Source organism: Macaca nemestrina, chromosome 2 (assembly GCF_043159975.1).
Source record: "Macaca nemestrina isolate mMacNem1 chromosome 2, mMacNem.hap1, whole genome shotgun sequence".
Classification (NCBI taxonomy): Eukaryota; Metazoa; Chordata; class Mammalia; order Primates; family Cercopithecidae; genus Macaca; species Macaca nemestrina.
Genome location: NC_092126.1, coordinates 2213909 through 2229785, shown reverse-complemented (window position 1 = coordinate 2229785; position 15877 = coordinate 2213909). Strand labels below are relative to the sequence as shown.

At 37.0% G+C, this 15877-nt stretch overlaps 1 protein-coding gene across 32 annotated transcripts in view; it reads left to right on the top strand.

The window, feature by feature from the left end:
* LOC105470793 (discs large MAGUK scaffold protein 1) overlaps positions 1-15877 on the top strand; it is a 281159-nt gene that overhangs the window by 175910 nt on the left and 89372 nt on the right. For all 32 annotated transcript variants that reach the window (XM_071090611.1, XM_071090606.1, XM_011723039.2 and 29 more), the window contains 4 exons: positions 2041-2165; positions 3847-4016; positions 5847-5983; positions 11274-11418. In XM_071090611.1, the coding sequence (XP_070946712.1) occupies positions 2041-2165; positions 3847-4016; positions 5847-5983; positions 11274-11418 (577 nt within the window). The remainder of the gene's footprint in view (positions 1-2040; positions 2166-3846; positions 4017-5846; positions 5984-11273; positions 11419-15877) is intronic.

The window sequence follows — 15877 nt, the reverse complement described above, 5'->3', positions numbered from 1 at the left end:
TATGCATATGATAATGAAATATTGTTCGTATTAAGTAAGTGGTATACTAGTAACATGGTCATTGTATCAATTTTCTTTTCTAGCAAAATAACCATACTTCTAACGGACAGAGCTGTATTAAAAACTTACTATGGTATACTCCCCCAGTCAGAAAATGACTTAAGGGTGTAATGCAGATGTGTAAATTTTCTTAAGATATGTTTTTTTCCTTAAGAACGTTTGCATTCAGGCCCGGCACGGTGGCTCACGCCTGTAATCCCAGCACTTTGGGAGGCCGAGGCAGGTGAATCACTTCAGGCCAGAAGTTCAAGACAGCCTGGCCAACATGGCAAAACTCCGCCTCTACTAGAAATACTAAAATTAGCTGGGTGTGGTGGTGCAGACCTGTAATCCCAGCTAGTCGAGTCAGGAGAATCGCTTGAACCCGGGAGGCAGAGGTTGCAGTGAGCCAGGATCACGTCACTGCACTCTAGCCTGGGTGACAGAGTGAGACTCCGTCTAAAAAGAAAAAAGAGTATCTGCATTCAATTTTTATTGTAAGTTATAATAGTAATGTCACCTTATCTGGCTCGCATTTTATGAAAATTTAGTGTTTCACACGAGCAGATTCTTAAGTAACTAAATGTGTGTATATTCTAGACTAAAATCCTAGATAATTAGATTTGTTTATATTGGAATCAAGTCTGAGAAAAATAAATCTGAGAGTCTTACATGTGTATCTTTATTGCCTTCTACTTAAATTCGTATCACCTGTTAGGTGGCTACTGAAGTAACATTCAAGTAAGCACAGTATTAATGTACTGTACATATTTTAATATAGTAGTTTGTGATGTCTCCTAACTTTTTATATTACTGATTTTTTTATTCTTTCCCAGGGCCTTTTAAATTCCTTTTGTTTAGTCAGGACTATACCTTGTATTTTTCACTGGTTGAAGAACTTGAGTACCTAAGTAACTTGGTAACCTCCCATAATCCACTGGTACTGTTCTTAAGATTCAGGTAATTCATGAAGTTAGATTGAAAAAACATTTTTTTATTAAAACAGAATTTTAAGACAAATGGTGGTAGAGTGAGTGTTTACACTGTGTAATACTACCAGTTAAATAATAGGTCCACATACATTTGCTTACTTGAGTTGCCTGAAATTCAGTTAAAACATTCTTGCAGAAATAAACATTTTTTAATACCATTGCTTAAATCAATTCTCTTTGAAGGCTTTTTGTGGCAGTCAGACCCTTTCTGTGAAGAAAATATTCAGAAATCTTGTTTCTCCAGTTCATAAAACAAGCAAAAAGTAGAGCTCCTTTGGCAAAATTTACTTTGCTGTCCAGAAAATTCACCAGTGTTCTCAGGTTGGACTTTAGTATGAAAAACTGGAAAAACGCCTTTTGCTAATCGGATGTGTTGGTTGAACATGTCATGGGTTGATGGCAGCTGTCACTTAGCGGCTACAATTCGGTCATTTAAAAATAAGCCGATGTCAGGTTAGCAGAAGAAAAGCACCATCGCCACCCCTTTTTTTCAAAGGCTAAAACAATATGTGTGTTTTGCCTGCTCAGAAAGAACAGCAGGAAGATCACTTCAGCGTCTGTCTCATAGGAGAGGTGTGCCCTACCACACATGGCCGAGGTGCAGTCTGAAAGAAACAGACTTAGAGTGGCGTCTGTCTCATAGGAGAGGTGTGCCCTACCAAACATGGCCGAGGTGCAGTCTGAAAGAAACAGACTTAGAGTGACACCTCTGCAGATGGGTGACTTAATCCAGCCACAAGTTGCACATACTTTTAAAGAAAGAACTGTGGAGTAGACTTCAGAAGTCCTTGGTATATTTTCTTGAACCTCACCTGTTCAGCAGTAATGCCTCTGAAAGGACTTTCCTTCAGAACATGTCCGTAATTCAGAATCTTTATATTTTACTCACCCATATACCTTTATTTGTTGTGTTCCTTATGTTAGTACAGTTTCTGCATCCTTTAATGACAGGAACCTATCAATAAAGATAAATCACATTCAGTCTCAATTTTTTTTCTTCTATCCTCAGGGAAATTCAGGGCTTGGTTTCAGCATTGCAGGAGGTACAGACAACCCACATATTGGAGATGACTCAAGTATTTTCATTACCAAAATTATCACGGGGGGAGCAGCCGCCCAAGATGGAAGATTGCGGTATGTTTTGCGATTTTCATTGTGATGCTGAATCCACTTTGTGTATTTTTCTTGAAGCAGACTGGATAAGGAATAAATACAAATAACAAACACTATCATAAAAACTAACATAGGGTGAATGCTTTAACAACATTCAAGTCAATGAATGCGATAATTATGCTCCAAATGTTGTTTTCCTGTGTTCATTTAGGACTCCAGTTTTATCTTAGATATTACAACATTTTGAACGATAAATTTGGTTGATGGTTTAAATGTTTGTGAACATATTTATAGAAATCATGAGTTTCCCTTTGTATTTTCAAATTTGCTCACAAAATATTTTCCATTTCCTCTCTGGTTGGGAAACATGTATATAAACTTATTTAAGATAAGGAGAATAGAGGATCACACATCCAAGTTGAATCCCACACCACAAAGACTAAAGTATATGCAAATTTTAAGTAATATATTTTCTTAATTGACTAGATGAAAATAACATTTGTCTCTGTTTAAATGTAGTGTTCCATTTTGGAAGATATATTTTGCAAACTTTGATTTTTTGGGGGGTCATAAATTACGGCATTTTCCCTATTTCCTTGTTTGTTGTTAAAATAGCCTGAAGTTTTAGGACTAAAGAGTTTATATAGTCTGTTAAAAACAGCATCTTATTTTAAGGATATTGGTACCTTATGCAGTTTTTCGATTTCTAAGCTTTAATTCTCACTGGATATGACAGATGGTATATTAATGAAATCAAATGGATATAAAAATCATTTAACAGTTCACGTAAATGTAGACATTTACTTTCTGATTCTGTTAGATATAGAAGCTTGTCCGGACCAGTTTTAATATTTTAATTATATTTTGTTTACCCTTTCTACCCAATTTGAGATGACCATCTTTTTTTCCTGATGGAATACCATGCAGTCAAAGAGACCAGAACTAGGGAAAACACTAAGACTAGGAACAAATCAAACTTTTAAAAAACATAACACTATGACAAATTTTAAGTTATTTACTTACAGAACTTTTGAATTAAGTGACCTAATCTTTATATAAATTTCAAAGAATAACTTCATTCTTTTATGTCTAATATATAGGTTGGAATAGACACTCAGAAAATTATATTTAGTTTATCTCAGTTTTCACACTATCTCTGTGACCTTAAACTCATGATGTGAGCCTCAGTTTTCTTATCTTTGAATCACAGCTATGTCACTTACTATCTGGGTGGCCTTAGGAAAGTTATTTAAATTCTTTTTGCCTCAATTTCTCCATCTGTAAAATACAGATTAAAATATATATTTAGCTTAGAGGTGTCATGAGGGTTAAAACACCAAGAAAGTGTCTAGCATGTCATTAGTGCTAAATAAATGTCTGCTATTTTTATAAAGTATATCTTAACACCGACACAGAATAAGCATGCAGTAAGTATACAAATGGTAGCTGTAATTATTGTTTAATATTTTTGTATAATCTATTATTTTCACTATTTCTTTTGTTCCTTTTGCTGACCCTTGGGAAATGTTTGTATTTGTTTATATTAGTTTTTTATATACTTTCTTCATTTGTGTTTTCTGGAATTACTCCAGAATTATTTATAATTCTCTTTACCTTAAAAAAAGTAAAAAATTTGTGAAGTGGAAAATTAATATTTACATTATATTTAATTTTTATTTTTTATATTTAATTGTTTTCTCAGGGTCAATGACTGTATATTACGAGTAAATGAAGTAGATGTTCGTGATGTAACACATAGCAAAGCAGTTGAAGCGTTGAAAGAAGCAGGGTCTATCGTACGCTTGTATGTAAAAAGAAGGAAACCAGTATCAGAAAAAATAATGGAAATAAAGCTCATTAAAGGTCCTAAAGGTATGTGGTAAGTCAAACTAAGATAAATTAAGAAATCTCTGAGTTAAGTATTCCTATGAACTTTATCTGTGACATAGATTTCAAGATGAACAATAATAGTAATATTCTATAAAACTTGAGTGGATTTTAATTTCTCTGTTATTTCTACTGATTTTTGTCTTACATTGCATTTTAGAATATTTACATTTCTACCAAGATTGCAGCATTTGAAAAGTTCCTATTTTTTGGGGTGGGGGGTTGTTTTTAGAGGCAGGGTTTTGCCCTCTCACCCTGGCTGGAGTCCAGTGGTACATTCATGGCTTACTGCAGCCTCAGTCTCCTGAGCTCAAGCGATCCTCTCACCTCACCCTCCCAGGTAGCTTGGACTACATGCACGCGCCACCACACTGGGCTGATTTTTTTAGTTTTTGTAGAGACGGAGGTCTCCCTGCATTGCCTAGGCTGGTCTCAAACTCCTGGGCTCAAACAGTTCTCCCACCTCAGCCCCCCAGAGTGCTGGTATTACAGTGTGAGCCACTGCACCTGGCCCAAAATTCTTATGTTTGTTAATGTATACATTTTATACATTTTACCTCAGTGAGCATATATATAGACTTATAAGTTTTTATGATTTTTATATTCAATATTTGCTCAGCACGTTTTTAAGAATTTTTAAAAGTAAGGAACAAAATATCTACTTGTTTTATAAGTGGATTTCTCCCTATTGGTATTAAGTATTATTACATTAAAGACTTCTAGTGTTAAGAGTGAAATATTTGTGTCCTGGAATACTTTGAAGTTAAGTATAGTATTGATATTAACTTGTGATAATTAATCTGCAAAGTACTTTAAATGCAGATACACAGCCTAAGTTAAAAGAAGAAGTGCTTTTAATATGTATTATAAGCAGTTACATCTGCAGTAAAGGACTGTTAAGATGTGATTTCTCTTTGGGAGACCGAGATGGGCGGATCACGAGGTCAGGAGATGGAGACCCTCCTGGCTAACACGGTGAAACCCCGTCTCTACTAAAAAATACAAAAAACTAGCCGGGCAAGGTGGCGGGCGCCTGTAGTCCCAACTACTCGGGAGGCTGAGGCAGGAGAATGGCGGGAACCCGGGAGGTGGAGCTTGCAGTGAGCCGAGATCCGGCCACTGCACTTCAGCCTGGGCCACAGAGCAAGACTCCATCTCAAAAAAAAAAAAAAAAAAAAAAAAAGATGTGATTTCTGAATTTTTAAAACATTGATGGATTGAGGATAAATGGAAATATTAGTTTAAATATGTGGCTTCATGGAAGAGGGAGGATTTCAACAAATGAAAAAGGAATGGAGAGCTGAGAAGTTTTCTGATGTTGGAGCTATGGGATTTAAGAATTACAGAAATTCCTTACTTAAAGTTGTTAATTCATAGAATATTGAAAAAGAGCCAAAGTATTCACATTTTTAAAGCCTGTTGGTTCTGCCCACCACCACCAGACGATCTTATTATTTCTTCTCAATTGTTTTATTCTAGTGAAAATAATGAGAGTGTAGGTGAGCGTAATTATGATGGAAACAAAAGTAAAACATAATTTTGCAATGTCACTTTGGAATAACAAGTGCATTTGCGAGAAGATACTAAGAAGGAACACGTGGGATAAAAGGAATCTATTCATAACTCTAGGAGCAGCTATATTTATAAGTGTCCCTTGATTGCAGAACATACACTAGTAGATAACTAAATGGATTCTTTTCTATTTTAAAAAATATTAGTGTGGTGGAATTATTACCTTGTAGTTTTCAACCATTTCTTTCTGGGCTTAAGTTCATATTTATAGAAGAGAATCTAAAACTAGTGTTTTCCAAACAGGTCTTGGGTTCAGCATTGCTGGAGGTGTTGGAAATCAGCATATTCCTGGGGATAATAGCATCTATGTAACCAAAATAATTGAAGGAGGTGCAGCACATAAGGATGGCAAACTCCAGATTGGAGATAAGCTTCTAGCAGTAAGTATAGAAATCTGTTGTCTTTTAAATCATTTTGTTGTCTGATTTTTCTAATAGATACTGGAATTTCTCCATACCAAAAAGGTCTAAATGATATTTAAATTAGCAAATCCTAGCCTTGCTGTATCAAATCCTAAAAAATGATTCTTGGTAATATCTTTATTTGTCATTTCTGTTTTCTCTGCCAGCTCCTCCTCCGTTTTCCTTTTATTCCTTCGTTGTTGTTGAAGGGTTGAGGGCTTGTATGCACAGAGTGTTTCATCATAATCCTTAGATTTATAAAACAGCGTCATCATTTGTTTATGTATGACCCTTTTGTGTTTTACTTCACTTAATAATATAATGAAATCTAGTAATTACCCAGCTCAAGAATTAGAACATCAACCATTTTGTGTTTCTTATTCCTTTGCTTCTTAAAAATTGTTTAATTAGGCCAGGTATGGTGGCTCACACCTGTCTGTAATCTTGGCACTTAGGGAGGCTGAGGTAGGCAGATTGCTTGTACCCAGGAGTTTAAGACCAGCCTGGTCTGCATGGCAAAACCCTGTCTCTACAAAAAATACAGAAATTAGCCTGGCCTGGTGATACACACCTATAGTCCCAGCTCCTCAGGAGACTGAGGTGGGACGATCACCTGAGCCCAGGATGTTGAGGTTACAGTGAGCTGTGATTGTCCCACTGTACTCCAGTCTGGGTGACAGAGTGAGAGCCCATCTCAAAAAAAAAAAAAGTTTAATTACATACATATGCCTAAATAATTTTGTTTAGTATTGTTTTAAAGGTTTTTCAGAACGCTATTGCACTGTATGAGACTTTCGTCTCCAGTATTTTTTTTGCTTAATATTGTTTTACTAAGACTTACCCATATCATTGCTTAGAGCTAAAGTTCATTCATTTTATCTCTATGTAATATTCCACTGTATGTCTATACTGCAATTTTTTTGTCTAATCTTCATCAGTGTATTAGTTTGTTTTCACACTGCTATGCAGAATTACCCGAGACTGGGTAATTTATAAAGGAAAGAGGTTTAATGGACTCACCAGCCTCAGGAAACTTACAATCATGGTGTTGGGGGTGGGGGAAAGCAAACACACCCTTCTTCACATGCCAGCAGGGGAGATGCCAGATGCTTATAAAACAGTCTCATCTCATGAGACTCACTCACTATCAAGAGAGTATCATCGGGAGCCACCTCCATGATCTAATCACCTTCCACAAGGTCCCTCCCTCAACACGTGGGGATTACAATTCAGGATGACATTTGGATGGGGACACAGAGCCATTCCATATCAATCAATAACTGTCTCAGCCCATGTTCCTTAGGGAAACAGAATCTGAAGAAAAGCTAATGTGCTAAGGTGTTATTGGGAGATGTGATCTCAAGAAGGCAAGAGTGAGTGGAAATGAGAAGTGAAGCAGAGAATGAATGAGAGCCAGTAGAAGGTAGAAAGTGTCTGAGCTGGCTGTAATTTTATAAGGTAGCTTGTTGCTTGTCATGTAGAACAGTCTTCCAGGCAGACACTGTAGAAACCATCCAGGCATCATAAACCTTACATCCAGCCATCCAGAGAAACGAAAGAAAGGTTTATCTGCTGGCCCCTTTTATTCTCCTTCTCTTGTCTACCCCCTAGGGGTTATTTGTCCCAAGCTTTTGGATTGTGTTACCCAGCTCCCCTGGGCACAGTTTCTAGGAAAGCCAACTCCTATCCTCCGTGGCACAGCATTCAGCCAAGCCCAAAAACGGTGGAGCTGCAGGGGTATAGACAGGGCAGACGTGGGTCTGTGACGTGCTGTGGCTCTCACTGTGTGGAACACATCAGCCATGCCCAGTCCCAGCCAGAAGGGGCTGAGAAAACTGGGAAGGGCAGGAGGCAAGATGAAAGTAGTAGTCAGGACTCTCCACTGAGCAAGCAGCCAAGGCCTAGCAGAATCTGAAAAGGCACAGAAACTGGTTCTGGCGTGGTAGGATGTTGGTTTTTAAAAATATACTAGCAAGTACTGGTTTTTAAAAATCTTATTTTAAGTCTTTTTTTTTTTTTTGGTATTATGAATAATTTTCTTAGGAAGAGGTGCTGTGTGTTCTGGTGAACGTGTACAAGAATTTTACTTGACTGTCACGGGATAGTTGATTATTCTGCTAGTAGCATTCTTTTTAAAAACCACCCTGTTGTTTTCCAGGCTGCTTGTAAAAATTTACATCAGCAATATATATAAGATTCCTTTGTTCTGCATCCTGTTGAGTACTGTTTATTGTTGCAAGGAGACTGTATTTTTAGTTAATGATAGGGAAAAGGAAAGAGCAGAACTTGAACTACGTTTCTCTAACTTATCCTTTCACAGCTAAGATCACCACTGTTTCCTCGAACTGTAACCAGCATCGTCTCACCATCACTCACACGCAAACGCAGAGTCAAGACAGCCATCTGTTGCCACTAATTTTCTCACTTTTACTTTTATCGTTTCTCTAGAACTGGTTTTGGTGGTAGGAGACAGCAACCTGTGCTGATACCACTGTGGCAAGACTCATTCTCTTTTAAATCAACTTTTAATGAGGCTTTTCTTCTCTTAATTACACTGAAATCATTCAGTGCTCAGTCCTTGTCTTAATTGACTGATCTGGCTGGAGCTTGACACACCTTCCTCCTCCTTGTAACACTTTTTCGTTTGCCTAACAGTCACCCTTTATCTTGGTATTTCTCTTCTTAGTAGCCACTCTTCAGTCTGTCGTTCTGATGTCTGGTGCCTCCTATCCCTAACCTCTAAACGTTGAAGTAATCCAGGACTCCCTCCTTGTACATTTTCTCCTCTTTACTATTCACTCCCAAAGTCACTGTTTTTTAACGTGTAGATCAAGACTCTGGTAAATGGTCAAATAACTTTTCTCTGGTCTAAAATATTGGGATCATCATCCTACACATTCCACATTGAATCCCTCAGCAAATTGTGTCAGCTCTTGTATCAGTTATCTAGTGACATGTGAGAAAACACAAAGATTAATGGCTAAAAAACACCACTCATGTATTTGTTTATAATTCTTCAGATTGGATAGGGCTTGGCAGGAACAACTTGTCTTTGCTTTACTAGGCCACAAAATCCACTGCTAGGTTGGCCCACATATATGGTGGGCAAGTTGGCGCTTAGCTGGGAACTCAACTGGCACTGTTAGCCAGGTGCTTAATTCTCCAGTGGCCTCTTAGCGTGGTTAGGTTGAGTTTCACACAGGATGGTGGCTAGGTTCCAAAAGTGAGCTTTCCAAAGAAGATAAGCACCGATGTATTGTTTTTATCAATCCTCTCTTTCCTTCGCAATTACTGTACCTCGTTGGCTAAAGCTGGTTATGTGGTCAAGCAAAATTCAGTGTAGAAAGAGATTTTTACAAGGGTGTGAATACCAGGATGCATGGCTTATTCTAGGCCACCAAAGAAACAGTATACCACAGCTATTGAATATGTTATACCACAGCTATTGAATGTGTATTTCAACAGTATACCACAGCTATTGAATGTGTGTTTCAGCAGTATACCACAGCTATTGAATGTGTGTTTCAGCAGTATACCACAGCTGTTGAATGTGTGTTTCAGCAGTATACCACAGCTATTGAATGTGTTATACCACAGCTATTGAATGTGTGTTTCAGCAGTATACCACAGCTATTGAATGTGTGTTTCAGCAGTATACCACAGCTGTTGAATGTGTGTTTCAGCAGTATACCACAGCTGTTTAATGTGTATTTCAAAATGCAGGCCGTCCTTGCTTTGCATGGTAATGTGGAGCCATAAAAATGACCATGCTGCTGAAACTCTGCAAAGCAATGTTCATAATCAATGAGGGGAAATTATTCTTCTGTGACCTTTAAATTTTTTTGTGAAAATATTAAAAACTGCTGTTGTCAATTACAAAGGTACAAATTAGGAAGATGAAAAATATATTAATATTGTTAATACAAGGTAATTTAAAACAGAAACATTGATAATGTTTTATTCATTTACAAAAAAAAATGTATCAAAGAGAAGAACAATCTAAAGCAAACAGAAGGGTGGAAATAAAGATTAGAGCAGAAATTACTGAAATAGGTAGTAGAAAAGGTGTAGAGAAGATAGATAAAAACTGAAAGTTGGTCCTTTGATAAAAATCAACAAAATGAAAAACTTCAGACCAGCCAAGTAAAAAGAGAGAAGGCTGAAATTTCTGAAAGCAAGAATGAAAGAGGGAAAACAAGAGACTGTTGTGAGTAACTATGTGCTAATACCTGAGGTAACTTAGATGAAATTGACAGATTGCTAGAAAGACACAAACTACCACTTCTAATCAGTCTTATCCTTGAGATTCTGTCCAGGGCAATAAGAAAAGAAAAAGGGAAAAAAAAATCAGATTAGAAAGGAAGAAATAAAACTATATTTGCAGATGTCATCATATTGTATATAGAATATCCTAAGGAACCTGCTAATAGACTAATAAATTAGTTTAGTACTGGTTGCAGGATACATCACTACCTAAAAATCAGTTATATTTCTATACAGAAGATAGATGAATGGCCAACAAATAATTGAAAAAAAAGTTCAACTTGAGTATTACAAAAGTAGAAATTTAAAACTGATGTATAAATTAAAACATGCATCATTTTACAGATTTTTAAAATTAGTTGATAATGTTTAATGTTGGCAAAGGTCTAAGTAGATGGGCACTCTCATATGCTGTGGTAGTGAGTATAAATTTACTAAAACCATGTAGGAGAACAATTTAAATATCTCACTTGTGTTCTAATAGTTTTCCTATTTAAATATGGGAATATTAACAGATACAATATTTAATAAATTATGATATAGCCACACAATGGGCTACTGTGCAGCCGTTTTTTTTTTTTTTTAACAGTGTAGTAATTCTGTTAATATGTGTCCAAATATGGAACAGTCTCTAAGGTACCTTACATTAAAAATCCTAATGTAAGAACAAAAATTTTAATATGTTTTCATTTCTTTAAAGAAGAAAAGGTCTAAAACGCATCCACACACATTTCTGAATGCCTAAGAATGAGAGAAAATCAAGACTGGGAGAATAGGAGGGATGGAGGCTGGAATCAAGATGGGCTATTCTGTTAACATACAACAACTTCACATGTCATGATAAACAACTTACTGAGATCATAGATGTCAAACATGGGTATTTTCTTTCTGCATACCTTTATTTTCCTTAAATCACTCTTATTTTCCCTTTCTTTTCGTGAAATTGTTTCCAAAACTCAGAAAACAAGTGAAAATGTCATAAATGTCTTTTGGGATTTTTTTTTAGGTGAATAACGTATGTTTAGAAGAAGTTACTCATGAAGAAGCAGTAACTGCCTTAAAGAACACATCTGATTTTGTTTATTTGAAAGTGGCAAAACCCACAAGTATGTATATGAATGATGGCTATGCACCACCTGATATCACCAACTGTAAGTCTGTTAGCATATGTTTGCTTAAATTTATCTTATTTCTTCAGTTGTTATGCCATTAGTGAAATGTTCTCAGTATAATAAAGTTTAAACATTATGCAAATATTTTTAAAGGAACAATTAAGCATTTTAATCTACTCTTTTTTTTTTTTTTTTTAAATCTACTTTAAGTCAAAATTTTTATAATTAGAAAGGGGGATCCTTTTTACCTTTATTATTTTATAGTAGTGATTACTCTTACATTTAAAGGGTTGATTTTCAAACTTTTATGTAAATAATAGTCACTAAAGAACACTTGCAAATACTGAAATTGTTTTGTTCTAATAGTTTTTCAGTTGAGCTCAGAAATTTGCTTTAACAAGCAGTTCATTCTTTTAACAAGCAAAGTACAGGCATACCTCATTTTATTGTTCCTTGCTTTATTGCACTTCACAGAGACTACATATTTTACAAACTGAAGGTTTATGGCAATCCTGCATTGAGCAAATTTATCCGCACCTTTTTTTCTTCAGTAACATGTTCTCACTTCATGTCTCTTAATGTCTCTGTGTCACATTTTGGTAAATCTCGCAATATTTCACACTTTTTCATTATGATTGTGGTATCTGTTACAGTAATCTGTGATCACTGGTCTTTGATGTTTAACTATTTTAATTGTTTTGAGGTGCTACAACCACACTCGTGTAAGACAGCAAGCTTAGTGGATCGGTGTGTTCTGACTGCTCCTCTGACGACTAGTCGTTCCCCTGTTTCTCTCGCTCTCCTCGGGCCTCCCTATTCCCCAAGATACAACAATATTGAAATTAGGCCAGTTAATAACTCTACAATGACCTCTAAGTGTTCAAGTGAAAAGACAAGTTGCATATTTCTCATTTTAAGTCAAAATGGTTTAACTTAGTGAGGAAGGCGTGTCCAATGGCAGTAAAGGGAGAAAGCTAGACCTCTTGCTGCATTTAGCCAAGTTGTGAATGCCAAAGAAAAGTTCTTGAAGGAAGTTAAAAGTACTGTTACAGTGAACACACTAATGATAAGAAAGTAAAGCAGTCTGATTGCTGATGTGGACAAGTTTGAAGTGGTCTAGGTAGATCAAACCAGTCCTAAGATTCCTTCAAGCCGAAGCCTCACCCAGAACTGTAAGTCTGAGAGAGATGAGGACGCTGTAGAAGAGAAATGTGAGGCTAGCAGGGGTTGGTTCATGAGGTTGAGGGAAAGAAGTCATCTCTATAACATGAAAGTGCAGGTAAAGCAGCAAGTGCTGATGTAGAATCTGCAGCAAGTTACCCAGAAGATCTAGCTAAGATACTGAATGGAAGTGGTTACACCAAACAGCAGTTTTCCAACGTAGATGAAACAGCCTTCTGCTGGAAAAAGATACCTTCTAGGACTTCCACAGCTGGAGAGGATAAGTCAGTGCCTGACTTCGGAGATTCAAAGTACAGGCTGACTTTCATGTTAGTTGCTAATGCAGCTGGTGATTTTCAGTTGAAGTCAATGCTCATTTACCAGTCCAGAAATCCAAGGAATTATGCTAAGCCCATCTGCCTGTTCTGCATAACTGTAACAAAACCTGTGCTCTGTAACTTAAACAACAAAGCCTGAGTGACAGCATATCTGTTTACAGCATGGTTGACCGAATATTGTAAGCCAACTATTGAGACCTACTGCTCAGAAAAAAACAACAAAAAAAAAATTCTTTCAAAATATTACTGCTCTTAGACAAGGCACCTAGCTGCCCAAGAGCTATGATGGCAACGTGCAAGGAGACCGGTGTCGTTTTGATGCTTTACTAACTCGTCATCCATTCTGTAGCCCATGGATCAAGGAATAATTTTGACTTTCAAGTCTTACTATTTAAGAAATACATTTCATAAAGCTATAGCTGCCATAGATAGTGATTCCTCTGATGGATCTGGGCAAAGTAAGTTGAAAACCTTCTGGAAAGGATTCACCAGTCTAGATGCCATTAAGGACATTCATGATTCATGGGAAGAGGTCACAATATCAACATTAACAGGAGTTTGAAAGATGTTGATTCCAGCTCTCTTGGAAGACTTGGACCAGGTCAAAACTTCAGTGGAGGCGGTTACTGCAAATTGGTAGAAATAATAAGAGAACTAGTCAGAAGTGGAGCCTGAATTGCTGCAACCTCATGATAAAACTTTAGCAACTAAGGAGTCGCTTCTTATAGATACTCAAAGAAAGTGGTTTCTTGAGATGGAATCTACTCCTGGTAGGTGAAGACAATGTGAACATTGTTGAAACAGCAACAAAGGATTTTGGAATATTACATAAACTTAGTTGTTAAAGCAGTGGTAGGGTTTGAGAGAATTCACTTCAATTTTGAAAGAAGTTCTACTGTGGGTAAAATGCTGTCAAACAGCATCACATGCTTCAGAGAAATCTTTTGTGAAAGAGTCAGTGGATGCGGCCAACTGCATTTTTGTCTTATTTTAAGAAATTAACACAGGCACTCCACCCTTCAACAACTACCACCCTCAGTATCAAGACCAGCAATATCAAGGCAAGATGCTCCACCAGCAAAAACGTTGCAACTTGCTGAAGGCTCAGATGATTGTTAGCATTTTTTTAGCAGTGAAGTATTTTTAAATTGAGGCCTGTACATTGTATTTTTAGACATAATGCTATTCCTTAGTATAGTGTAAACATAACTTGTACATGCACCGGGAAACCAAAAAATTCATATGACAGTCTTTGTTGCAATATTTGCTTTATCGCTGTGGTATGGAACTATAATATCTCTGAGGTATGCCTGTAATTCTGATGTTTCTGGTGCTGCTAGTTCTTGGCCTGCACTTTGAGAAACACTGACTTACAATATATCTAAAACGTAGGGTATTTTCTACGCTCTTAGGTACATGAGGACAGATACTATTTATCTTTGTACTTTTGGGTTCTAGTACTTACATTTGTATGCAGTTCAATTGTGTTGCAGTTGACTAAATTGTTCTTAAAGTACTTATGTATTTTTAGGTTTCTTATTTTATATTCTATATATGTATTTTTTTGTTGTTGTTTTTTGTTTTGTTTTGTTTGAGACAGAGTCTCGCTCTGTTGCCCAGGCTGGAGTGCCGTGGCGCAATCTCGGATCACCACAACCTCCGCCTCCCGGGTTCAATCCATTCTCTTGCCTCAGTAGCTGGGGGTTACAGGCATGCGTCACCACTCCCGGCTAATTTTGTATTTTTAGTAGAGACGGGGTTTTTCCATGTTGTTCAGGCTGGTCTCAAACTCCCGACCTCATGTGATCCGCCCACCTCGGCCTCCCAAAGTGCTGGGATTATATAGGCATGAGCCACCGCACCCGGCCCATTATGTTACTTTTCCCCCATCTGTTATTGAACTAATAAAGCATTATGAAAAACCTGAATTTCACCTTGCAGTTTCAACTTTATCTTAATGTTTTGCTTCCATTCTCTTCCCTTCTTAGACAACTATAGATGTTGGTTTTGTTGTATACTTCTGTGTATGCAATTCATAAACAATTTATTTGTGTTTTTTAAAAAGCACTTGTGTTTAAAATTTTTTTACGTGAGTGATTTTTACTTATCAGTTCTTCTGAAGCCCTCACTGTCACCCTGCTGTCAGGCCATTCAACTTACTACCTGTCCCTGGCTGCGGTGATCTAGTGTTCCCCTCATCAGTCTGGCTTTGGTCACTGAAGATTCAGCGCGAAGGCCCACTGTCATTTTGCCACTATTATTCGTGCTGTCGTTCCTGGTCATGTCCAGAAACCACACTGATGTTTCATCCAACACCCTGACTTTCTGGTTTCTTCGTCTCTTTCTGACTATCCTGCCCTCCACTTCAACTCAGTTACTTGCTTCCAAGATAATACTATAGATTTTATTATCTATAATTATTAACACTTTCATCACCTCTAAAATATCAATTTAATCGTCCCATTCTGTGACTACAACCCTCAGTTCATTCACCTCTATTCTAGCAATTCAACCTCATTTTGACCTTTAGTCATTTGACGTTATTAATTTGTTGCCCCTTGTCTCAATTTTTCTATTTGTATTAGCTTAGATTCCATGATTTATCATCATGTTCACTTCATTGCACATCTTCAAGTCCTTTGCCCCCTTCTTCACAGCAGAATCCCCCAACACTGGTGCAGCCAAACTCTTGCTATTTCATTTATGGTTCCTAAAAAGCAGAACGTGGCTGGAGAAGAGCACGAAACTATGCTTTTTACGTATGGCCATAAATCATAGATGGTGCCTTATTTGGTACCTTATTCTTGCCTGCAGTCCTACTACATTTCCCTAATTCACTCTCCCACTCTAAGAATTTTTCCCTCCCCTCAAACCTTCACTTGCCATCTACTATTCAGTCATAACTGATTTATCACTTCATATTTCATATAAGCACCCAGAAGAGAACTTCCTTATTTTTCCACTTTCAGATATACCTATGTAACTATATTTTTCCCCCA